At 41.8% G+C, this 26,255-nt stretch overlaps 1 protein-coding gene across 1 annotated transcript in view; it reads left to right on the top strand.

Annotated features, from left to right (window-relative positions):
* Positions 1 to 26,255, top strand: part of LOC126194722 (putative helicase MOV-10) — a 348,426-nt gene that overhangs the window by 90,167 nt on the left and 232,004 nt on the right. Inside the window, exons 4-5 of the mRNA XM_049932971.1 lie at positions 2,283 to 2,424; positions 24,326 to 24,491. Coding sequence (XP_049788928.1) covers positions 2,283 to 2,424; positions 24,326 to 24,491 — 308 coding nt within the window. The remainder of the gene's footprint in view (positions 1 to 2,282; positions 2,425 to 24,325; positions 24,492 to 26,255) is intronic.

The following is a 26,255-nucleotide window of genomic DNA, read 5'->3' as shown; positions in this document are numbered from 1 at the left end:
GCAGCTTTATAATAATTGGAAACCCTGTATTAAAGATAAAACAATTTTCTTGGTTATAAATTGGTGGAGGTGGAAAGCTGACATGCACTCCTGGAAATTGAAATAAGAACACCGTGAATTCATTGTCCCAGTAAGGGGAAACTTTATTGACACATTCCTGGGGTCAGATACATCACATGATCACACTGACAGAACCACAGGCACATAGACACAGGCAACAGAGCATGCACAATGTCGGCACTAGTACAGTGTATATCCACCTTTCGCAGCAATGCAGGCTGCTATTCTCCCATGGAGACGATCGTAGAGATGCTGGATGTAGTCCTGTGGAACGGCTTGCCATGCCATTTCCACCTGGCGCCTCAGTTGGACCAGCGTTAGTGCTGGACGTGCAGACCGCGTGAGACGACGATTAATCCAGTCCCAAACATGCTCAATGGGGAACAGATCCGGAGATCCTGCTGGCCAGGGTAGTTGACTTACACCTTCTAGAGCACGTTGGGTGGCACGGGATACATGCGGACGTGCATTGTCCTGTTGGAACAGCAACTTCCCTTGCCGGTCTAGGAATGGTAGAACGATGGGTTTGGTGACGGTTTGGATGTACCGTGCACTATTCAGTGTCCCCTCGACGATCACCAGTGGTGTACGGCCAGTGTAGGAGATCGCTCCCCACACCATGATGCCGGGTGTTGGCCGTGTGTGCCTCGGTCGTATGCAGTCCTGATTGTGGCGCTCACCTGCACGGCGCCAAGCACGCATACAACCATCATTGGCATCAAGGCAGAAGCGACTCGCATCGCTGAAGACGCCACGTCTCCATTCGTCCCTCCATTCACGCCTGTCGCGACACCACTGTAGGCGGGCTGCACGATGTTGGGGCGTGAGCGGAAGACGGCCTAACGGTGTGCGGGACCGTAGCCCAGCTTCATGGAGACGGTTGCGAATGGTCCTCGCCGATACCCCAGGAGCAACAGTGTCCCTAATTTGCTGGGAAGTGGCGGTGCGGTCCCCTACGGCACTGCGTAGGATCCTACGGTCTTGGCGTGCATCCGTGTGTCGCTGCCGTCCGGTCCCAGGTCGACGGGCACGTGCACCTTCCGCCGACCACTTGCGACAACATCGATGTACTGTGGATACCTCACGCCCCACGTGTTGAGCAATTCGGCGGTACGTCCACCCGGCCTCCCGCATGCCCACTATACGCCCTCGCTCAAAGTCCGTCAACTGCACATACGGTTCACGTCCACGCTGTCGCGGCATGCTACCAGTGTTAAAGACTGCGGTGGAGCTCCGTATGCCACGGCAAACTGGTTGACACTGACGGCGGCGGTGCACAAATGCTGCGCAGCTAGCGCCATTCGACGGCCAACACCGCGGTTCCTGGTGTGTCCGCTGTGTCGTGCGTGTGATCATTGCTTGTACAGCCCTCTCGCAGTGTCCGGAGCAAGTATGGTGGGTCTGACACACAGATGTCAATGTGTTCTTTTTTCCATTTCCAGGAGTGTAGTTATGATCCATTGTTTAGAGGATGACCAAAGCCATCCAGTTTCCATCACAAAATAATTCACTGGATTACACGTGTCTCAGTCAGTGCTGTGATATCCTTATTTTGCAAAGTTAAGAACTTCATTTTGAATTTGTAAAACTGTCACACTTCTCTAAATAGGTCATTAACTGCATCACGAAGCTGATGTCTCAAAGATCAGTAGTCTTCTACAAAATCTGTTGTCAGCTGCAGAATTTCACACAGTTATGGCACACAAGGTATGCGTAGTAAATGCCATCAAAGGAAAGTAAGTTTACTTTCCACCTCGTACTGGCCAGAAAAGTGTGTGTGCAGAAAATTGGCTTTCACCCTGTGTGCTTGGTTTCTTAGCTTTTCCTATGTCAATAATGAATACTATTTGATGCACTGTGAAGGATTACAGTAGGAAGAAAGTGTTTTCTTTCCCCCTGTGCTCCCAACCTGTGCCACTTGAAGTTAATATCACTTGTTGAAAGGAATTTCTATTAGGTGCGTACCAATGTTTGATGATATTGAAGTGGTTTGTCACTTCTTATTGAGACCACTGTGTCACGTTGCTTTCACTTGAGATTTGTGTAAAAAGAAACAGTGTCCAACTATGAACTTAATTTCAATAAATAAAATAGTGTTAACTTACGAATATGGCTATTTTTAAATTGGCCCTAACTAAAAAGCCAAATTTCTCATAATCTCTCAAACCAAAAGAGAGGAATTGGCTAGAAATAAATTTTGCTTTATTTTCTACATGTTACAGGAATAGGCTGGTAAAAGATCGTCATGGTGCTCAAATTGATTGTAAGATATCATCCATAAAATACAAGAGTGATGAAACTGGTACGGCAAGAAGTAATCCATCTCTAAAATATGACCAGAGTGATGGCACATTAAAAACATTGGTATGAACTCTTAAATAGTCAATTTACATTTTACTGATGTCTAATTTTTATGATCATTTAAGATATAAAGTGTAGTATATGATACAATAGAATAGTCTTATAACTTAATTGACTTTTAAATAGTTAGGACACTCTAGAGCTGCACAGTTTTACTGGCCATTTGATTGAGAAATATCTGAATTATCTTTTCTTTATTTTGGTGTGATACCCCAGAAATAAATTCCATGGAGTTTGTTTTCCTGCTTGTCCCATGAATGATGTGTGTGTGACAATTTATCGTCATCATCATCTTCTTCTTCTTCTTCTTCTTCTTCTTTATTGTTATTAGTAGCACAGCAGTAGCATACACTGGAGGATAAAGATCACCTCCAGGCTTTCCCAAGGACCCTGCTGTTCTGCATGTTTTTTGTTGTGCTTTACACATCTACCATTAGGATACCATCTTGGTCTTGTCTTATCATTTACATTTCAACAGAGGGCTTCCATGGGCCATGTACCATCCATTCACATACATGCCCCAGCCCAGTTTGATGTAGTTTTTGTTACATTTATCATTGTGTGCTCCACTTCAGTCAGATCACCTGTGTACTCTATTGCTTCTAAGTGTTCCCAACTTGCATGTCTGCATTGCTCATAGAGTAACTTGTAGTTTTTCTGTCTCATTGTTATGTACAGAGATTAGATTGCAACTAGCCAACACTTACTGAACTTTTTTCAGGCACACTGGAAGCATGGTTATAAATATCATGTTCAGTTTACCAAAAGCACTTGAGGCAATGTTTTACTCCACTGTTAGTTTGTTTTGCTGTCTATTGAGCCATTGTCTTCATTTGCTCTAAATTTAAAATAGTCAATTGGTTCTAAAGCTTTACTTTCAACTCTGTTTTCTTTCCATGTGTTGACTTTTTGCCTCCAGCTTTAACCACTTGTCTTCCATTCCTTTATCTGCCTCATCTGCCATTACTTCCAGAAGTTATTACTTTCGTTATTAAGTACCTATATTTTTGATTCATTTCTTAAACTAAACAAATATTCAAAAGATCTTAGAGTGCTGCTGTAATTTTATTCTTGTTTTTAGTTACTGTCATCTGCTGTGTAACTACCATGTAACAACCCAAGTAATTTGTTTTTCTTCATTCTCTTATTTTTATTTGTTCTTGTTACAAAATTGTGTTGTACCTTTTCACTTTTCTGAACAGTTTCATTTAGTTCAGCATATTCTGTCACAATCTTGTTACTGTTTACTTGACACTCACCTGCGACCGGTTTGAGACCCAAATGACACAAGTGGCCACTCCGAGCATTGTGCTGGGGGTGGAAGTGCGGAAACAACTGATTTTTCATGCTCACTACAGTTAGGTTTATTTTTAAAGGACTTACTGAGAGCACAAGAAATGGCAACTAATGTTTGGGGGAGGCAAGGAAAAAGGGGGCAGGCACCAGGTGATATGTTGCATGTACGGAAAAATTTTTTGAACCAGCCCTGCTCTCACCTTTCTCCATAATGGCTGTATTGTTGTCCTTAAGTCTTTTACTTGCAACATAATTTCCTGCTCGCATAAGTCTCTATAACCTTCATTATGTAAGGTACTGCATGTTTCTTAATTTGAACTGGTGCATCTACCTGCTTGTAAATAAATTCTCATGTTTGTATTTCTGACTTGTTGCCTGACACATTCTGATTGTAACTAGCATTTGTTTGATTTCTGCTGTGCGTTTATGAAGAGTCTATGACCTCTTTCAGTTCCATCATATGGTGTACATTTTTCTTTATTGTTTTATAAAAATTACCTCTTTTACTCTTACTTCCATTTACTCATTACCAGGCCCATTTTCTGTTTGTTTTCTTATGAGAGGCTTTTAAGAATAAACATGCTCTTATAGTAAATTCTGCTGACATAAAGCCTCTGTCATCTCTTCTCATACCCATAGTTATGTACTGACTTCACTGTGGAATGATATGAAAAATTGTGGAATGTTATGAAGTAAGTCTCAGATACATCTGTAAAGCCACCTGTAGCTACATTTTGGCTTTTTATGTAGTTATCCTTATGCACATTTGTCAATGTGATATATGAACCTAGATTTCTAGTACTAAAATAAAAAGAATATATTTATGTATTACGTCTGCTTAAAGGTTATTCTTAGAGTAAGAAGAAGTGTAAGACCACAGGATTTTAAGTTGTTTCTTAAAATTATTTCTTATTGCTGTTTAGGTCTTTGTATCTCAGGGTAAGTAGTCTGTGACTTATGATGATCCATACTTCCCATTGTGATGCAAACTAAGACTAGATCCCCACAGGAGGCTCACAGTTCTTTCGTGGGTACATGTGTGGAGCGCACTGCGCTCTGAGCAATTGTAGTCCCTCTTCTCTCCAGCTACATTCCCTTCCCCTAGCTGCTCTTCCTCTTGACTCACCCCCCCCCCCCTTTCACCTTAGTTTTTTTCCCTTTACAATAACCCAGCTATTCTCTTGGTTTTGTTATTACTTTATGGTCTTGTCTCATATTTCCACTCTTTTTTCAGCTTTTTCTGCATCCCCTTGGGGTTTGACCTCCATTTTTAAGCTGTTTTTGCAGTGTGAGTCATTTGGGGAAGGAATCCCTTCCTAGCATCTCCAACATGGGTTATTGTAACATAGGGGTCACACTTCTGGTATCTCAGTTGTCAGTGCCTTGTTTATGCCTAGGAGAGGTTGCTCATCTTTTTGCGACATGAGAACTCCTGGCAATGACCGCTGTGCCAGGTGGCTCTGCTGCGGGTGGGTGACACCCACAGGGTGAGCTCCTGATCAGAGTGGATGGTATTAAGGCGAATGCTGTACACATGAAGCTTGCTAAGCTCTGCACTTCCGGCTGCTCTTTTGTGAGCATCTCTTCTCTGCTCCTACTTCTGCTTGCTTGGCCTTTCCCTACCTAGCCACTCTCTGGGAGGAGGGCCAGGCCTGTCAGTGTCTGGCAGAACCTGTTCCCCATTGCTTGATTTGTTACTTTTGACACTACCAAACTGCTCTTTCATTGTAGAACTCATTGAAGATAAGTTTGGTAAAGTTGATTCCCTATTGATCAAAATCTCCTTTGCCAGTCAGTCGGCTTCCCTTTGTGCTTGCGAGCATTATTCCGAGCCAAAATATGATCAAGGGAGTTATTTTCCACAGAGACCTCCTTTGTCAGTATGATCAGGAACTCAGGACTAATTCGGCACGGCGCGGCACTGATTTCGTCCAGCAAGTCCAGAGATGTCGTAAGGAGAGTCCTGTTGATACCAGCAATTTAATATTGCCCCTTGAAGCAAATACCCTTCCGGAAAAAGTCAAAGTTATGGTTTACCGTTGCAGCATGAAGCCTATATCCCATCTCCCATGCAGTGTTTCCTGTGTCTTCATTTTGGTAAATCTTTGCGATGTGGGGAGTCCTTGCACGTCACTGCCCAAATGCTTGAACTGTTCCAACCCACATTCTCTTCTCTCACCAAATGGCCTGATCTATAAAAGGGAATCTGCGTGGTCATCGGTCCCTCCAACTTCAGTAAGTCCCTCATAAGTTGTAGAGATATAATTGAAATTGGACATGTGAGTATACCCAACAGCAGAACTTGCAATACCTGAAGGCAAAGGCTGAGCGGTTGCTGAAATATTGTGCAAAAATGTTAACAACAACTCAACTGTACAAGCAGCTCACCATTAATGTTGTCAGTCTGTTCCAACAAGTCACCAAAAAAAAAAAGACAACCTTGTGTTTAAAGGCTGTACTATCACCTACAGGAACAATAATACAGAATGTGTTTCTTCTGCCTTCATTCTAGAATAAAGTACTAGACTTAATGAGTCCATCAGAAGCACAGTCAGCCCAGAAGTGAAGTACAATGTTCTTCAGCTGAGAAAAGCTGTTAAAAAATTAGCTTCATTACACTTGTCCCTGTAGGTTATGTTTATTGCTATGCCTCAAGGCCAAGGATCTGGTGCCAGTATTGGTCAACAATACCTGGAATTCTGTACCTGTTACTTTCCCTGTCCACCTTGAAGCAGTAGCACTTCAAGTTTACTCACCATTAAGAATAACTGTATGTTTTCTGCATCTCCCATTTCATGGACATGTAGATAATGAGGCCCCTGAGGACCTTACCCAGTAACTCTCTCATGCTTTTCTCATCCTCGTAGATTTCGCTGCTGTAGCAGAGGGGCTCTACAGACACCTGTCCCAGGGCTTGAGGAGTTGAAAAGTTTCCCTTATCGAAAGATGTCTGTTACCTCTGTATCAGGGGTGTCCCACTCACAGACTGCATGTGGCCCAAAGCAAGTATCAGTGTGGTCCAAAATGTGAGCATGTATTACACAATTGGAAAAGAAATTCCATAAAATTTTGTTTTTATAAAGGTATGATAAACTGAATATTTTCAGCTTAAAACTCCTGCCACAATGCTATTGGTCAATCGTGATTTTTCATAGGTTATTGTTATGGTTAAGTACGAGGGCAGTTCAATAAGTAATGCAACACATTTTTTTCTCGGCCAATTTTGATTGAAAAAACCGGAAATTTCTTGTGGAATATTTTCAAACATTCCCGCTTCGTCTCGTATAGTTTCATTGACTTCCGACAGGTGGCAGCGCTGTACGGAGCTATTAAAATGGCGTCTGTAACGGATGTACGTTGCAAACAACGGGCAGTGATCGAGTTTCTTTTGGCGGAAAACCAGGGCATCTCAGATATTCATAGGCGCTTGCAGAATGTCTACGGTGATCTGGCAGTGGACAAAAGCACGGTGAGTCGTTGGGCAAAGCGTGTGTCATCATCGCCGCAAGGTCAAGCAAGACTGCCTGATCTCCCGCGTGCGGGCCGGCCGTGCACAGCTGTGACTCCTGCAATGGCGGAGTGTGCGAACACACTTATTCGAGATGACCGATGGATCACCATCAAACAACTCAGTGCTCAACTTGACATCTCTGTTGGTAGTGCTGTCACAATTATCCCCAGTTGGGATATTCAAAGGTTTGTTCCCGCTGGGTCCCTCGTTGTCTAACCGAACACCATAAAGAGCAAAGGAGAACCATATGTGCGGAATTGCTTGCTCGTCATGTGACTGAGGGTGACAATTTCTTGTCAAAGATTGTTACAGGCGATGAAACATGGGTTCATCACTTCGAACCTGAAACAAAACGGCAATCAATGGAGTGGCGCCACACCCACTCCCCTACCAAGAAAAAGTTTGAAGCCATACCCTCAGCCGGTAAAGTCATGGTTACAGTCTTCTGGGACACTGAAGGGGTTGTTCTGTTCGATGTCCTTCCCCATGGTCAAACGATCAACTCTGAAGTGTATTGTGCTACTCTTCAGAAATTTAAGAAACGACTTCAGCGTGTTCGTAGGCACAAAAATCAGAACGAACTTCTCCTTCTTCATGACAACGCAAGACCTCACACAAGTCTTCGCACCCGAGAGGAGCTCACAAAACTTCAGTGGACTGTTCTTCCTCATGCACCCTACAGCTCCGATCTCACACCGTCGGATTTCCATATGTTTGGCCCAATGAAGGACGCAATCCGTGGGACGCACTACGCGGATGATGAAGAAGTTATTGATGCAGTACGACGTTGGCTCCGACATCGACCAGTGGAATGGTACCATGCAGGCATACAGGCCCTCATTTCAAGGTGGCGTAAGGCCGTAGCATTGAATGGAGATTACGTTGAAAAATAGTGTTGTGTAGCTAAAAGATTGGGGAATAACCTGGTGTATTTCAATGCTGAATAAAACAACTCCTGTTTCAGAAAAAAAATGTGTTGCATTACTTATTGAGCTGCCCTCGTATATTATGTGTGGCCCAAAAATACTTGCCTCCTTTCATTGTGGCCCAGGTAAGCTAAAAGGTTGGACACACTTTCTCTATTTAGAGAAGACGGTATTTCAGCACTGCCTACAGATCATCTGCAGCTGCTGACCTGTCACTTTGTTCTCCCATGCTATCTGATATTGTCCTTCGGAAAACTACACAGAATTTGCTGTCTGGTGACCATTTTATCTTTTGTATCCATCAGTTAGATACAGTTGCACCTGCTACCATACCACATAATGGATGTTAAACAAAATCATCTCTCTACTTTACAGGAACCTGACAATATTCCTACATAAATCCAGCACCCAGGACATGGTAGGACACATAGGTACTGCCATTAGCAGGACTGTTGATGTACCTGATCTGAAATCATTTGTTAAACCTGGCAGCTGACTTGTCCAACAGTGGAACAATGAAAGCCATTTACTCACTGGGACAGGCAGGTGGCACTACAAAACTTGCCGTGGAATCCATATCATGACAACCTTGCAGTCTTTAGCATTGCTCAGACAACAGCTCAGCATGTTATCAGAGAGAAAAAGATATTAATAGCACGAATTTTTACACTCTGTTAGCCATTTCACATCATCAGTGAAGGTATGGGAGTCAATGACAAGGGCTGCTGGGAAAAATAATGTGTGCACTGCAGTGGTTGAACAGAACCATCTGTAACATTTTTTATATCCTCTCATGACCAGACTAATTTACACTGTGGATCTAACAATTTTGCTGGTGCTGAACACAACGAATTACATTGGCTGACTCAGAGAATATGGAATGACAAACACTAATTGACAACATGCTGTAGGACATAACTTGCTGTTACAGTAGGCGGCAGTTTACAGGGTTGCATGGCATTGTGTTGGTTCTGACCCACCTGTCAGTACTGCATCTGTGCAGGCCAGCTGCCTGGCAGCCACCTGTCAAACTTACCTGACCTAACCTCCAGTGCCGTTACCTGTACGTTGCGCTCCATAATGTGCATTGTGCCTAATTAATCTTTCAACACAACTGCATTTGGGAAATTTGAATAAAGCTACTAATACAGAGTAACTAATTCTAGTAGAAATGAACTGTCTTGAGGAGGCCCAGTGTTGTCAGATTAATTGGGTGTGCTTTTGTTATTACATTGAAACAAATTCAGTGATGGCACCTATTGGAATAAGCAGAGCTTGCTCCAACACAGGCGTTCCATTACCAGTGTTACTAAGGCCACACATGAAACTCAAGTTGTTTAAAAGTTCGTTTGATATATACAACACAGCTAATTTAAGTTGGGGAGATGCCAGTAATGATCTTTGTCATGGGGGACTTCACACCTCACCAGGATAGTTAACAAATCTGTAAATAAATAATTTGATATTTTCCAAGTCAACGAATCCCACAAAGTGCTAATTGTGACCAAAGGGACATCAGCAACAGTACCACAACACTTGAGTAGTTAACAGCTTGCCAGTATGTTGCATTCAACCTGCTGTCAAACATGAGAGTGATAAGACACACACTCTGTTCAACTGCTGAGCCTTGTCTCTCTAACAATGAAGTGTCACTCCACTGCTCATGATTCTTTGTGACAATGACATCAGGCACCACAATTTACCAAATATTCACTCTGCTTGTAATTACACCATTCTCTATGATTCACGTACATGGAGACAAACTCTAAACATTGTTTTAATAAGCTCTGTGGTTTGCCACAATCAGATATGCGGTGGACTATTTTTCCTTTCGGGTGGGTCCATTGATGGACTTGTCCAGAGGGACCATAGTGTTGTTTCCTTCCTCTGTATCCCTGCCACTGCTCCTACCTTTTCCAGGGCCTGCTGGCTTCACCCACCATGCTGACTGGCGATGTTGCGGGCTACCTCCTGCACCTGCCCCTGAATACACAATCCAGCCTCCCTGCACTATAGCCAACTCTGAGTCAGTTCTGAGAGGCTCCGTTAATTAATATCCCCCCAATACACTCTGATAATTATGCTGTTGTACCATTCCTATTGCAATTAAGACCTGCATAAGTTAACACATTTTCCAATTAGTTGTTTCTTAATTATCATTCTTAAGTGTTTAAATTGTTGATTATCAGCCTGAGTCAGTCCAGTGTTATGACAGCACACAGCCACGTCTAAAATTAAAATTATGCCCTGTGCATTACACCAGAAACAGTAGCTTGGACGATGATGAAATACTTCAAACAAATTACATCTAATGTCGGTTGAGATCTACATTGTAACACGTATGGGAATTAACAGAGAGGATATGGCTGAACTTCGGCTGCAGTAACACTGAGGAGTAAAAGTCCCCCTTTCGTATGGAGGAATTAGAGCATGTAGTGTCTGTAGCACATAAGACAAGAAGTTAAGAAATTTGAATACTGAGTGAAAGAACTGTCTTCTCACTCTTTTTATCAGAATCTGGTGTGAGAGAGAAAGTACCTCGATTCTTGGAGGGAAGTAACAACATTCGCCCTCCTGGAACTCGGGAATCAGTGCTCCACCCAAATAGTTAGCACAGTGTAGTACATGAGAGTTGTTTAGGGAAGACATGGGAATGAATGATAAGCACTTGGTACTGGATCAAGAAACTGTGAAACACATGTTGTTGTTCTAGTAGCTTCTGTGGGTACCACCCTACATGCTACCATTTAATAATCTTGCGGGAGTGATAAAAGATAGATTTATTGCTTAGGCAGCACCTGTTGGAATACTTTCGTATATTGAAAAGGCATGTGACACTACACTGAGATGCAGCATCATCTGACAGCTGTATGAAAGGGGAATCTGGGGTAGCCTCCCCATTATAGTGTAATGCTTCCTTTCAGGATTATATTTTACGTTCCGAGTTGGTAGTGCAAATTCAGTCCTACATACCCAGAACAACAGTGTCCCACAGCGGGGTATGCTGAGTGTTACTCTTTTTGCAACAGCCATCAGTTAGGAGTTCTGTCTTACACACACCTCGTGCAGAATTTTTCAATCTTTTGTTTGTCTTTCTGTCTCAAGACAACTGCTAGACAAACACAGTTAAAATTAAAGACAACTAAAATTACAGGTGAAAACCACAGACCTAAATTTTTCCACAGATAAATTAAGGAGTGTCAGTTTTAATCATGTATGCAATGTATTTAATAAACTCAGACTGCAACTGGGGATGCCTTTCTTAGTTTTAAGGACTTATGAAGTTCCTGTGTGTCAGCTTCGATGTGAATCACCTTGTTGCCATGTCTGAAAGATTTCACAGAAACAGCTTTGAAGGCTCTAAACATCTTCGAGCACGTTAGTGCCAAATATTGGGAGACTGATAGACACCAACCCCCTCCCTATTATTTTACTGGCCTTGTTCAGTCATGAATGGACTGTAACTCTGTTGTTTATGGTTCTGCACTGACCATTCTATTTAAAGACCTTGGACTCTGCTCACAATGTGGGCATTAGATTGGTGACAATAACCTTAAAGTTGTTCCTCTGAACCATCCAGTGGGACTTTCAGGTGTGGACACAGTGCTTGGCTCTGGGGAGCTCACAATTTTGCACTGTCTCCTCCCACCAAGGTATAATTTGCTTTCATCTTCACATTTAAATGACACAGTTTCCTAGGATTTTAATAATAGGATAACAAACACTGCCCAGCAAAAAACACTGAAGCACACAGAAAACTTGGTTTGAGTTCTGAGTGTATATTTAGTTCAGTATATTATTTGTCAACTTCTCTTCTAAAGTTCTGAAATGGTCTCTGTCTTGTTTATGAGACGTTCAACATTTTATTACATTTGGCGTACGTTGTCAGTGTGGAGGCATCCTTGATAATCTCTCAAAAATGATCTGCTGAAATTTTACAAAACATTTTTGTAATTGTGTTGTTGGATATTCATTGGTGATTCTTAACATCAGAGTAGGTGAAGTTCCCATTCAGCATTCCGTGTGGTGTTGGAAGCTCAAAGATGTACTGTTGTTACATAACACCACCTTCTGGCAAACTCCAATCACTGCACGTCACCCTATGTACCTCAGACCTAATAATAATACAACATGTCTGTTTGTGTCTGTATATGTGTGGATGGATATGTGTGTGCGTGCGAGTGTATACCTGTCCTTTTTTCCCCCTAAGGTAAGTCTTTCCGCTCCCGGGATTGGAATGACTCCTTACCCTCTCCCTTAAAACCCACATCCTTTCGTCTTTCCCTCTCCTTCCCTCTTTCCTGATGAGGCAACAGTTTGTTGCGAAAGCTTGAATTTTGTGTGTATATTTGTGTTTGTTTGTGTGTCTATCGACCTGCCAGCGCTTTTGTTTGGTAAGTCTCATCATCTTTCTTTTTAGATATATATATATACTCCTGGAAATGGAAAAAAGAACACATTGACACCGGTGTGTCAGACCCAACATACTTGCTCCGGACACTGCGAGAGGGCTGTACAAGCAATGATCACACGCACGGCACAGCGGACACACCAGGAACCGCGGTGTTGGCCGTCGAATGGCACTAGCTGCGCAGCATTTGTGCACCGCCGCCGTCAGTGTCAGCCATTTTGCCGTGGCATACGGAGCTCCATCGCAGTCTTTAACACTGGTAGCATGCCGCGACAGCGTGGACGTGAACCGTATGTGCAGTTGACGGACTTTGAGCGAGGGCGTATAGTGGGCATGCGGTAGGCCGGGTGGACGTATCGCCGAATTGCTCAACACGTGGGGCATGAGGTCTCCACAGTACATCGATGTTGTCGCCAGTGGTCGGCGGAAGGTGCACGTGCCCGTCGACCTGGGACCGGACCGCAGCGACGCACGGATGCACGCCAAGACCGTAGGATCCTACGCAGTGCCGTAGGGGACCGCACCGCCACTTCCCAGCAAATTAGGGACACTGTTGCTCCTGGGGTATCGGCGAGGACCATTCGCAACCATCTCCATGAAGCTGGGCTACGGTCCCGCACACCGTTAGGCCGTCTTCCGCTCACGCCCCAACATCGTGCAGCCCGCCTCCAGTGGTGTCGCGACAGGCGTGAATGGAGGGACGAATGGAAACGTGGTGTCTTCAGCGATGAGAGTCGCTTCTGCCTTGATGCCAATGATGGTTGTATGCGTGTTTGGCGCCGTGCAGGTGAGCGCCACAATCAGGACTGCATACGACCGAGGCACACAGGGCCAACACCCGGCATCATGGTGTGGGGAGCGATCTCCTACACTGGCCGTACACCACTGGTGATCGTCGAGGGGACACTGAATAGTGCACGGTACATCCAAACCGTCATCGAACCCATCGTTCTACCATTCCTAGACCGGCAAGGGAACTTGCTGTTCCAACAGGACAATGCACGTCCGCATGTATCCCGTGCCACCCAACGTGCTCTAGAAGGTGTAAGTCAACCACCCTGGCCAGCAAGATCTCCGGATCTGTCCCCCATTGAGCATGTTTGGGACTGGATGAAGCGTCGTCTCACGCGGTCTGCACGTCCAGCACGAACGCTGGTCCAACTGAGGCGCCAGGTGGAAATGGCATGGCAAGCCGTTCCACAGGACTACATCCAGCATCTCTACGATCGTCTCCATGGGAGAACAGCAGCCTGCATTGCTGCGAAAGGTGGATATACACTGTACTAGTGCCGACATTGTGCATGCTCTGTTGCCTGTGTCTATGTGCCTGTGGTTCTGTCAGTGTGATCATGTGATGTATCTGACCCCAGGAATGTGTCAATAAAGTTCCCCCTTCCTGGGACAATGAATTCACGGTGTTCTTATTTCAATTTCCAGGAGTGTATGTATATATATATATATATATATATATATATATATATATATATATATATATATATATATATATAATACTGTCCACCAAACCTACACAATATACTCGTCCCCATCCTTACACAACACCTTACTCCCAATCCCTTACCTCAAGGCTCACACCTTTGTAATAGATCTAGATGCAAGACTTGTCCCATACATCCTCCCACCACCACGTACTCCAGTCAGGTCACTAACATCACCTATCCCATCAAAGGCAGGGCTACCTGTGAAACCAGTCATCTGATCTACAAGTTAAGCTGCAGCCACTGTGCTCCATTCTATGTAGGCATGACAACCATCAATCTCTCTGTCTCCGTATGAATCGCCACCGACAAACTGTGGCCAATAAACAAGTGGACCACCCTGTTGCTGCACATGCTGCCGAACTTGATATCCTTCATTTGCGTGACTGCTTCACAGCCTGCACCATATGGATCTTTCCCACCAACACCAGCTTTTCTGAATTGTGCAGGTGGGAACTTTCCCTGCAATACATTCTACATTCCCATAACACTCCAGGCCTCAACCTTCGTTAGTCATTGTCCTCGCCCATCCAGCCCCTTCCCTGCTCCCATTCCAGCACTACACAGCCGTCATTCCAGCACCACACCCAGTCTTTTTATTTATTTCTCTCTCTTTCTCTCCTTTTCCGCTACTGCCTCCCCCCCCCCACCTCCCCACCTCTCCCCTGCCCTCCAACTAACCTGCAGCACTTCACTGTCTGCCATCCCCACCATATTATCCCTCCCCCTCCCTACCCCAGCCTTCTCCTTGCCCCACGCAGTCACCACTCGCATAATACACTGGTGCTGTTGCTCACTTTGTGGTTTCAGTTGCCCAAGACTGCAGTCGTGTGTGCGAGTTGCATTTGTGTGTGTGTGTGTGTGTGTGTGTGTATTGTTGATGAAGGGCATTGGCCGAAAGATTTAAGTGTGAAAGTCTTTTTGTTGTGCCTATCTGTGACTCAGCACCTCCGCTATATGGTGAGTAGCAACTTTCCTTCTCATAATATTGTTACATTCCATCCTGGAGAACCGCACTGCTGCTACAGTCATAGGTTCGAATCCTGCCTCGGGGATAGATGTGTGTGATGTCCTTAGGTTAGTTAGGTTTAGGTAGTTCTAAGTCTATGTGACTGATGACCTCAGATGTTAAGTCCCATAGTGCTTATAGCCATTTGAACCATCCTGGATTTTCCATTGTTTGTCTTTTACCATAATCAGTTTTCATTTGGCTTCAATTCAACAATAAAAGTGGACTCTACAACTAATAAGGCTCATAAGTCAATTGCATGTTTAGCTTAATCCTAAATTCTTCAGTTAAGTCAAGATGAGCAATTACCTGGCCTACTAACACTGTTAAGCTAACCTCTGCTGAAAAGGAGTTACACAAACCCACCTGTAGCATTTAGTAAACTCAAAACAGTAAAAATTCTCTTGTACAAAACACCCACCTGTTATTACTGCCAGCTATTAGAAAACCATATAAACCCTCACCAGATTTAATTACATTCCATACAATCTTCAGTTCGTAATTTGTCCTTGGGTAGACAAACATTAATTTTGATACGTCGCAATCTAAATTTGTTAGGGAATAGACATCATTAGTAAATTACATGATGTCTCTTTCTGGAAGACTCTTAAAGCACATTGTTTCCTCCAGCATTTCAACGACTATTAGCATTACCATTTTTTGGTGTACTCTCATATCTGAGCAAATTCCAGCCAGAAAACTAATCTCTCTCTGTAGCAGGGAAAATTGTTTCTCTGAGCTGGGGCGAAGGGATGCAAAAACCACAGTAATTTCCAATAAATTCTTACTTTACTATAGCAAAGAAAGGAAGGGTTCTTCCTTGCACAGAGAACGTAGAGTACTAAGACCACATTAACTATTTTGTTAGGCTCCCCACTCTTTCACACTGCATTAATATGCAGCACATTGGTCCTCTTACCTTAAAGGCTAAAAGGAAATTGGTTCCAGGCTAACTTTTCATTGATGAAAAAAGATGTTTGTAAAGTTCAGTGAATTGTCTGAGAAAAGTAAAGGAAACAAGAGTTACAAACAAAACATTTACTTGTCTTCAAAGTAATCACAGTTAGTTACAACACACTCTGTAAAGCTGTTGTTAACCGTCCACAAGTGCTCCTTGTGGAATTGCATGAAGCACCACGGTCATGCATTGTGGGTGCATTTGCTGATGGCCTCCCTAGCCTGAAGCAGTGGATCAACTTGGTGGTCCACAACCACAAAATCCCCAAGTGCCTCTGATACTGATAAATATAAAACATTAGACGTGTATGTCATAGTCTTTCACTTTGTGGTGTATACTAAATGTTCTCACTACTTGCTTCACAATACTAAACAGAATCTGAAAGTAATATTTCCTCCTCTGTAGTGTATACACTTTGTTGGGCCAAGATATAAATAATCTGTTTCCTTACTTCACGTACAACGTACTCAACACTGATGTAAGTATTAATATTTGTATCATGTAATCCTTAAAATTATATATTGAGGTTCCATCCTCTGCTTGCACAATAGTAACACAAGAGATCAGCAATAACATGAAATTGTCAATTTTCAGTTGCAATCTCTTAGTAATAAAGGAATGTGACAATTTGCCAGTAGTTACTGTTGACTGTCGCCTGTCATCTGATAAACAAAGTAAGAGCCTACGGAATGTCAGACTAGCTGTGTGGCTGGATTGAAGAGTTTTTAGCAAACAGAACACAGCATGTTGTTATCAATGGAGAGAAGTCTACAGAGCTTAACGTAACCTCTGGCGTGCCACAGGGGAGTGTTATGGGACCATTGCTTTTCACAATATATATGAATGACCTAGTAGATAGTGTCGGAAGTTCCATGCGGCTTTTCGCGGATGATGCTGTAGTATACAGAGAAGTTGCAGCATTAGAAAATTGTAGCGAAATGCAGGAAGATCTGCAGCGGATAGGCACTTGGTGCAGGGAGTGGCAACTGACCCTTAACATAGACAAATGTAATGTATTGTGAATACATAGAAAGAAGGATACTTTATTGTATGATTATATGATAGCGGAACAAACACTGGTAGCAGTTACCTCTGTAACATATCTGGGAGTATGCATGCGGAACGATTTGAAGTGGAATGATCATATAAAATTAATTGTTGGTAAGGCGGCTACCAGGTTGAGATTCATTGGGGGAGTCCTTAGAAAATGTAGTCCATCAACAAAGGAGGTGGCTTACAAAACACTCGTTTGACCTATACTTGAGTATTGCTCATCAGTGTGGGTTCCGTACCAGATCAGGTTGACGGAGGAGATAGAGAAGATCCAAAGAAGAGCCGCGCGTTTCGTCACAGGGTTATTTGGTAACCGTGATAGCGTTACGGAGATGTTTAGCAAACTCAAGTGGCAGACTCTGCAAGAGAGGCGCTCTGCATCGCGGTGTAGCTTGCTCGCCAGGTTTCGAGAGGGTGCGTTTCTGGATGAGGTATTGTATATATTGCTTCCCCATACTTATACCTCCAAGGAGATCACAAATGTAAAATCAGAGAGATTCGGGTGCGCATGGAGGCTTTCAGACAGTCGTTCTTCCCGCGAACCATACGCGACTGGAACAGGAAAGGGAGGTAATGACAGTGGCACGGAAAGTGCCCTCCACCACACACCGTTGGGTGGTTTGCGGAGTATAAATGTAGATGTAGATGTAGACAGTATGTTATTAGTAGTAACAGATTAGTACACAGTATTAATTGAAGATAGTAAATTTTCAGTTGTAGCAAACTATGGTAAAATCTCATTACTAGTAAGGGCTGGGAATCTCTCAGTACTAACCAATAACTGTAAATTATTGGTAATAACTGAAAATAGTAAATTCTTAGTAACCATAAACTATATATCAATAATAACTGGAGCTGGTACAGTCTCAGTAATAATTGAAGGTTCCAAGTCCTTGATAAGTTCTCGGAAGGAACAGAAGCTAACAATTTCTCAGTAGTAACTGAACCTATTAACTTCTGTATAAATAGAAGTGGTTTATCACCTATAAAAATCTGTATAATAATCAGTTTTTTCACTACCAGAGAATACCACAATAGTTTGCAGCTCCTCCAGTTACGGTTCCATTTCATTTGTATGCACTGTAATTCACTCTACACTCTTAATTATAACTTGTTCTGAATTATCTGCTGTCTCCAATACTTCTAACGTTAGTTCTTCAATCACTATAATCTCTTGAACTGAACTAATCATAACAAAAGATTAATATTCCCATAATCTGTTCCTTCCACTACAATTAATCAGTCATTTCAATCTAGTACCATTTTATCATCTGTTAGTTACTCCTTTTCTTTCCCGTAATAATTAGTTATTGAGATTAGAATTGTTGTTAAACTTTATTATCGTAGATTTGCTATTTTGTGGCTCATCAGTATATGCTTCTGGAAATTGAGCTGTATTCTAGAAGCAGTGGATTTTTTTCACTTTATTGTTAATGCCATTGTGAAAAACCTTTCATTGAATGTTCCTTACTTTTTGTGTTGTTTTTCCATTTGTATCCCGTCCTGTTGTCTCCTGATAAAGTTTTGCCCTTTCTGAATTGTAATGTCTATTCATGGTTTGCTTCATTCCACCTTTTATTACTTAACCTTTAGCATTTCGCTATTTGTCGGATAATTTTCCTACCATGTCAGTTTGTTCAGGATACATTAAGAATGTTGATATGTTTGTCCAATCTTTACCAAGTTGTTTATGCTTTACTACCCTCCAATGTAACATTCTAGCAAATGGTCTTCTCTAATAGGATCATCTAAATATATTTCTTTATTTAAATGCCATTTAACAGTACCCATTCAAACTACTGTTTACGGTTTTGACCTAAACAATTTCGAATGTTATTTTTCTTTAATCTTCACTGCAGTACATGTATTAGAAAGCTGTCCCAGATTCATTAAAAGTCATAAAATCTTCTGATTGTGACATACCCATTGTGCTGCATCCCCATCTAGGTCACTTACTACAAAACGTATTTGCTTTTGGTCACATCAGGCCTGTGCCTTAAGAAACAATACTGGATGTACCTCTCCCTGTGAAGTAAAAATTAGGAATTTATGGTTTAACCCTTTACCACATACAGCAGAGAAGGTTTCCCAGTCATTGTATTATAGATAGATCCCTTATCATTTAGCTACAAAATAACAGGTCAGCAACTGGAAGCAGTTAATTCCATAAATTATCTGGGAGTACGCATAAGGAGTGATTTAAAATGGAATGACCATATAAAGTTGATCGTCGGTAAAGCAGATGCCAAATTGAGATTCATTGGAAGAATCCTAAGGAAATGTAATCCGAAAACAAAGGAAGTAGGTTACAGTAAGCTTGTTCGCCCACTGCTTGAATACTGCTCAGCAGTGTGGGATCCGTACCAGATAGGGTTGATAGAAGAGAGAGAGAAGATCCAACGGAGAACAGCGCGCTTCCATACAGGATCATTTAGTAATCGCGAAAGCGTTACGGAGATGATAGATAAACTCCACTGGAAGACTCTGCAGGAGAGACGCTCAGTAGCTCGGTACGGCCTTTTGTTATTAAAGTTTCGAAACATACCTTCACCGAAGAGTCAAGCAGTATATTGCCCCCTCCTACGTATATCTCGCGAAGAGTCCATGAGGATAAAATCAGAGAGATTAGAGCCCACACAGAAGCATACAGACAATCCTTCTTTCCACGAACAATACGGACTGGAATAGAAGGGAGAACCGATAGAGGTACTCAGGGTACCCTCCGCCACACACCGTCAGGTGGCTTGCGGAGTATGGATGTAGATAACTTATGTTTGGCTAACAGATCCTCATATTTATTTCACAACTTAAGTCTTGCTCATTCAAAGTGTAGACAATTATTTATTGGTAAATACTGTATAGTATTCTGTATATCTCGAGCAGTGTTTGATGTGAATCCTGCATCTGCCAAGTGTAGACAGTAACTTATACTCAACTAGAGCTTCATTTTGACAACTTCTAGTTCCCATAAACATAGTTCTGTTTTATTTCTGATGATTATGATGATGTTCCCATACTCCTTGACAGACCGTAGGGGAATGATGCGGGAGACCAACACAGCTGTACTAGGCAAGGTCCTAGTGGAGGTGGTTTGCCATTGCCTTCCACTGACTGTAATGGGGATGGATGATGATGATGATGATGATGATGATGATGATGATGATGATGATGATGATGATGATGATGATGATGATGATGATGATGATGATGACGACGACGACGACACAACACCACCCAGTCATTTTGAGGCAGGTGAAAATCCCTGACCCCTCCGAGGCAGGTGAAAATCCCTGACCCCTTCGGTAATCAAACCCGGGACCCCATGATCGGGAAGCGAGAATGCTACCATGAGACCACGAGCTGCGGACTTATTTCTAATAGCAGAAAGTGCTTCAACATTTATTACTGATTCTTTCTAAATTATTGTTTGTTGCTAATAATTTTTCTGCATTTCTACTCTATTCACTAAATTACCCTTTCTGGATTTAACTGTACACAAATGTTCTATTTCCACCAGTACCAGCATGTCTTCTTCTAATTCTAGACACACTTCTAATTCATCTATATGTTTAAATCCTAACTGTATTCTCTTTCCTATTATGTCCATCTTCCCATTTAACTGAGAAATGAGAAAGTAAGCCTAGCATTTTTTTTATTAATCTGGGAAAGTTTTTCATTCATTTCTGCCAATAGGATTGAAATCTCTTGCGTAATTCCTTTTCAAGCCAAGTTTTCCTCTATGAGAGACATTCTGTCAATCTCTTAACAAATTTTAATGTAAGAAGTCACAGAAATTGGTATTATAAACTAATTAATCATAAATTAGTTTCCATTTCTTTGTATCTTTCAATAGTGAACTAAAATCCTATGTGTGATGCCTTCAATGACTACTGTAGCAAAATGTTATCAAATGACATTTCACAAAATCGAAAGAAATTCTGGTTGTATGTAAAGGCTGTTTAGTGGCACCATAGTTAGTGTCAAAGCAAAGCAAAAGCTGAAATACTTAACTCCATTTTCAAATGTTCCTTTCCAGAGGAAAGTGTTCCTAAATAACAGAACGCAGCATGTCATTCTCAATGGAGAGAAGTCTTCCGAAGTAAGAGTGATTTCAGGTGTGCCGCAGGGGAGTGTCATGGGACCGTTGCTATTCACAATATACATAAATGACCTTGTGGATGACATCGGAAGTTCACTGAGGCTTTTTGCAGATGATGCTGTGGTGTATCGAGAGGTTGTAACAATGGAAAATTGTATTGAAATGCAGGAGGATCTGCAGTGAATAGACGCATGGTGCAGGGAGTGGCAATTGAGTCTCAATGTAGACAAGTGTAATGTGCTGCGAATACATAGAAAGATAGTTCCCTTATCATTTAACTACAAAATAGCAGGTCAGCAACTGGAAGCAGTTAATTCCATAAATTATCTGGGAGTACGCATTAGGAGTGATTTAAAATGGAATGATCATGTAAAGTTGATCGTCAGTAAAGCGGATGCCAGACTGAGATTCATTGGAAGAATCCTAAGGAAATGCAATCCGAAAACAAAGGAAGTAGGTTACAGTACAACTGTTCCCCCACTGCTTGAATACTGCTCAACAGTGTGGGATCCGTACCAGATAGGATTGATAGAAGAGATAGAGAAGATCCAACGGAGAGCAGCGCGCTTCGTTACAGGATCATTTAATAATCGCGAAAGCGTTACGGAGATGATAGATAAACTCCAGTGGAAGACTCTGCAGGAGAGATGCTCAGTAGCTCGGTACGGCCTTTTGTTAAAGTTTCGAGAACATACCTTCACCTTATTCTATGTTCCTTGCCTTCACCGAAGAGTCAAGCAGTATATTGCTCCCTCCTACGTATATCTCGCGAAGAGACCATGAGGATAAAATCAGAGAGATTAGAGCCCACACAGAAGCATACCGACAATCCTTCTTTCCACGAACAATATGAGACTGGAATAGAAGGGAGAACCGATAGAGGTACTCAGGGTACCCTCCACCACACACCGTCAGGTGGCTTGCGGAGTATGGATGTAGATGTAGATGTAAAGTGGAACCCAGGAGAATTGCCCTAATGTAATCCTCATACCACTGGAAAGATGAATGAAATAAGTATTAGTGTCAATGGAGTTGAGAAACAGCTGAAATTTATAAAATTGAACAAAGCTCCAGGCCCCGATGGGATCACTGTCAGATTCTATACTGAATTTGCAGCTGAGTTGCCCCTCTTATCAATATGATCTATCATAGATCCCTCAAACAAAAAACCATGCCCAGTTCTTCGAAAAAGGTATAGGTCACACCTATCTACAAGAAGGGTAGTAGAATTAATCCATGAAGCTACCGTCCAATATCCTGGACATAGATTTGTTGATATTCTGAGCTCAGATATAATGAGGTATCTTGAACAGAATGATCTTCTCAGTGCCAACCAGCATGGTTTTTGAAAACATTGGTAATGTGAACCCCATCTTACATTTTTCTCATGTGACATACAGCTTTGGATCAAGGCAACCAGGTAGATGCAATGTTTCTTGATTTTCAAAAAGCAGTTGACTGGGGTATCAAGTGAAATTTGTGACTGGATTGAGGAATTTTTAGTAGGGAGGACACAACGTGTTATCTTGGATGGAGGGGCATCAGATGTAGAAGCAACTTCAGGAGTGTCTAGTGAAGTGTGTTGGGGCCCTTGCTGTTCATGTTGTGTGTTAGTGACCTTGCAGACAATATTAATAGTAAAATCAGGCTTTTTTCAGATGATGCTTAACTATAATGAAGTACTATCTGCGAGAAGTTGTGTAATTATTCAGCAGATCTTGACTATATTTCAACTTTGTGCAGAGATTGACAACTTGTTCTAAATGTTCAGAACTGTAAAAATTTCCACTTAACAAAATGAATAAACGTAGTATCCTATGAGTATAATATCAATGATTCACTGCTGGAATCGGCAGTCAGCAAACTCGTACAAATACCTGGGTGTTGAATAGTGGCAGAATGAGTGGGGTGGGGTAACCACTTAACATTATCACCTAATAAAGTCAGTTTCAACTGAGAAATCACTTCACAGCACATTGTATCATAAAGGAACAGAAGTCATTGAGTTTTAATACAGCGGGATGTCGTATGCAAAGCACTGATCGCTTCTGCTGTGTGCTGTTGTTACACACTGCTGGCTGCATGTCGTCTACTCATGTCATGTCGTCTAAAAGTTGCTGACAGTAAAATTCAGGCTTCCAGCTGTTGTTGATGCAGTGAATCCCATCTACTGTGACAATGCCCTTGCCTTTTTGAAGTAATCCTCTTGTAGATTCAGATTTATGAACTTGTAATTTGTGCAGATTTTTCTGGATTTGCTTTTTCACATGCAATGTTTGATAATATTCTTCTTGAGAAAAATTTATAATTGCTTCAATATATTTAGATTTTTCTTTATAATTGCCATTTGATGCTAAAAGTCATGTGTTAGTGTCTAATGGTATATTTGTATTGTTGATTCTAGTTGACAATGACATGTTATTAATGTTGTCGAGATAAAATTCGCTTATTATTTTCAGCTTAGGTGTATAGCATTATTAACTTCTTTTATCACTTCAGATTATAGTTTGTTCTTCTATGGTGTAAATATTACACAAGGTGTAACTAAATTCCCTTTACAGACTTTGAGGACAGATTCCTTATGCCAAAACAAGAGGAAAAAATCCAGTCGACAGTGGCTCTAAAATGTGTACCTTAAGACCTATCGGCACTTGCTCATCTTTGCTACATAAAACTCGAAGTGTGGGATTGTTGTAGGTGTCACAGCGCTCGTGTGGGGTCTGGCGTTGTCATACTGAAGGAGAGGTGATGAATCCATCAAATCTGTGCTTTCAATTTTCTGAGGGTCTTTTCCCTATCCATGCATGTTTATACAAATTCACAAATGTCTTCTAGTCATTCCTGCTTAGCCATTTTGCATTTCCCTCATCTGAGATGTGGAAGTGGCTCAGCCTTCATCTGTTGAGCCTTCAGGATTTAGTTGTCTGCAAGTTGTGGCTCATATCGGCTTGAGCGATGTCTGCCACTTGAGTTCAGAGGCCATCCTCAGTTCGTAGAGGTGGTTGGTGGAGGCAGTGAAGACTGCTGGCTTACAGTGTGCAGTATTGTTCCCAAAATTGATTGTGATCCTGTGTTTGAACTGTACAAGTACATTCCTAATCAAGGATTTTTATTACCATTTTTCATGAAATTGCTTTCTTTTCAGGTGAGTACAGATGTGTCTCACATTGCGTTCGATTTTATTGTCAAAAATACTTGGAAAGAAGTGATATGTGTCAGAGAAGCATATTTATTGCATCCTTATGAAATCTTCAACACAAAAGATGAAAAGGGTCTCGTCGAAGGCCAGGTTGTTCTCCGTATTCATCCAGGTAAGATGCTGATGTACATATTTTAAATTTATGTAGCACATTGTGTTTGATGGGCTACATAAGATAAACTATTACTTAGCTATGTTTTGGATGATAGTTGATATATAGCCATTTGGTGTCTGCACTAGCTGTTACCCACTGCTTCGCTCATATATCAGTAGTTTTGTTATGATGAGCTATAGCGGATATGTAAGCTAGTAGTTTTACAAGACGTCTGTGTATATAGTGATGTAGAAACATTTCTATAAAAAAATATATGCATTGTGGGTATGTGGGTACATAGTGAATGTGTTTCTATTATTTTGCTTTATGTTGAATCTGAAAGCATGCATTACATTTTCTAATTATATTTAAAAAATACCTTCATTCATTACATTCCTGCAGAATTTGTCTTTAGGGCTGCTCTGGCTCATCAAGTACTGTGAGAGATGTTGCCACCAAAGCAACACATACCTAAAGTTTCTTCCCTCCATTTTAATGCATTATAGTGCCTAAATTCTTTTATCCTTCCCCCTATGATGACTGTTTTATGGCAAACATAGTTAATAGGTCATAATAAAAAGCAGCCTCACCAAAGGTCTCCCACATTCCATATGTAAAGATATAACTCTGTTTGTAATGCAGCCTTTAAATGATGCCATCATTGTGAGCCTTCAGACGTCTACAGAGCTGTAAGAGGTGTGTGTCACTCAGCATCTAAAATGCAACGGGCTTGTGAGTGCTGTTGTATCTCTGTAGCTCTGACATTCTGCATCAAAGTTCCAGCAGAAATGTGATTGCTCTGAGGTTTTCTGGAGTCAAGTAACTTTCACAGCTTGAGCTCTGTTAGAATTACATGCTAAGTCAGACTTATGTTTTCAAGGCTTATTGTAATAGTTTTAAATATTGTTTTTGGTTTTACCATCCAGTTTTATTGTATCTTCATCAAAAGTCTCCAGCAATGCCAGGTGGTGTAGCAACTCAATATCATAAACCGTTTGCATTGCCACTGATCTATAAACTACATGAGCCACTGACAAGTGCACCAGCATTATATGCATCCCACGCATGTATACCAATATTTAAAAGTTTTAATAATACCCAAAAAGATACAGCTTTGTAAAGTAGCCTGTGCTCTTCCTCAGAATTCAAGTTATCTGTACACCAGATTTCATCATGATTGGTTCAGCGGCATAGTCGTGAAAACGTAACAGACAGAGTTGCTTTCACAATTAGTGGTAGCATACTGGTATTAGTACAGAAGTATGGATTAAGACACACCGAGAATTGAATAAGTATTGTATTGATTACATTGCATCGTATTATATAGAACATATCAACCAACAAAAGCATTTTCACAAATATGATGAAGTTCAAAAGTGGAATATCGAAGAATAAATATTTTTCCTTGATTTGCATAATGTTCTTAAAATCAGTAAATATGTTGTCCTACACACTTTGTAAGGTAGCCTTTGTCCTTCCTCAGGGTTCAAGGTGTCTCGCACCTAATTTCACGGATATCTGTTCAGCGGTTTGGTTGTGAAAGTGTAACAGAGCTACTTTCACATTTATAATACTAATATGGAGGTGATAACGCATCAGTTATTATGAGATCACAACTCTACAATATTGATCACTTCCTTCAGAGGGCACAGTGACAGCTTTGGAGCACAGCAGGTGGCTTATAACTGGTACCATGTGTTCGTGGCTGTGTGCGTGTATGTTCACGCCACTGCCACTTGAAACACAGTGGAATACATTGCCCGGTTTGTCTGTGAATCAAGA

The sequence above is a fragment of the Schistocerca nitens genome, chromosome 7, assembly GCF_023898315.1.
Source record: "Schistocerca nitens isolate TAMUIC-IGC-003100 chromosome 7, iqSchNite1.1, whole genome shotgun sequence".
In the NCBI taxonomy this organism is placed as follows: domain Eukaryota; kingdom Metazoa; phylum Arthropoda; class Insecta; order Orthoptera; family Acrididae; genus Schistocerca; species Schistocerca nitens.
This window is presented reverse-complemented; position numbering and strand designations above follow the sequence as displayed.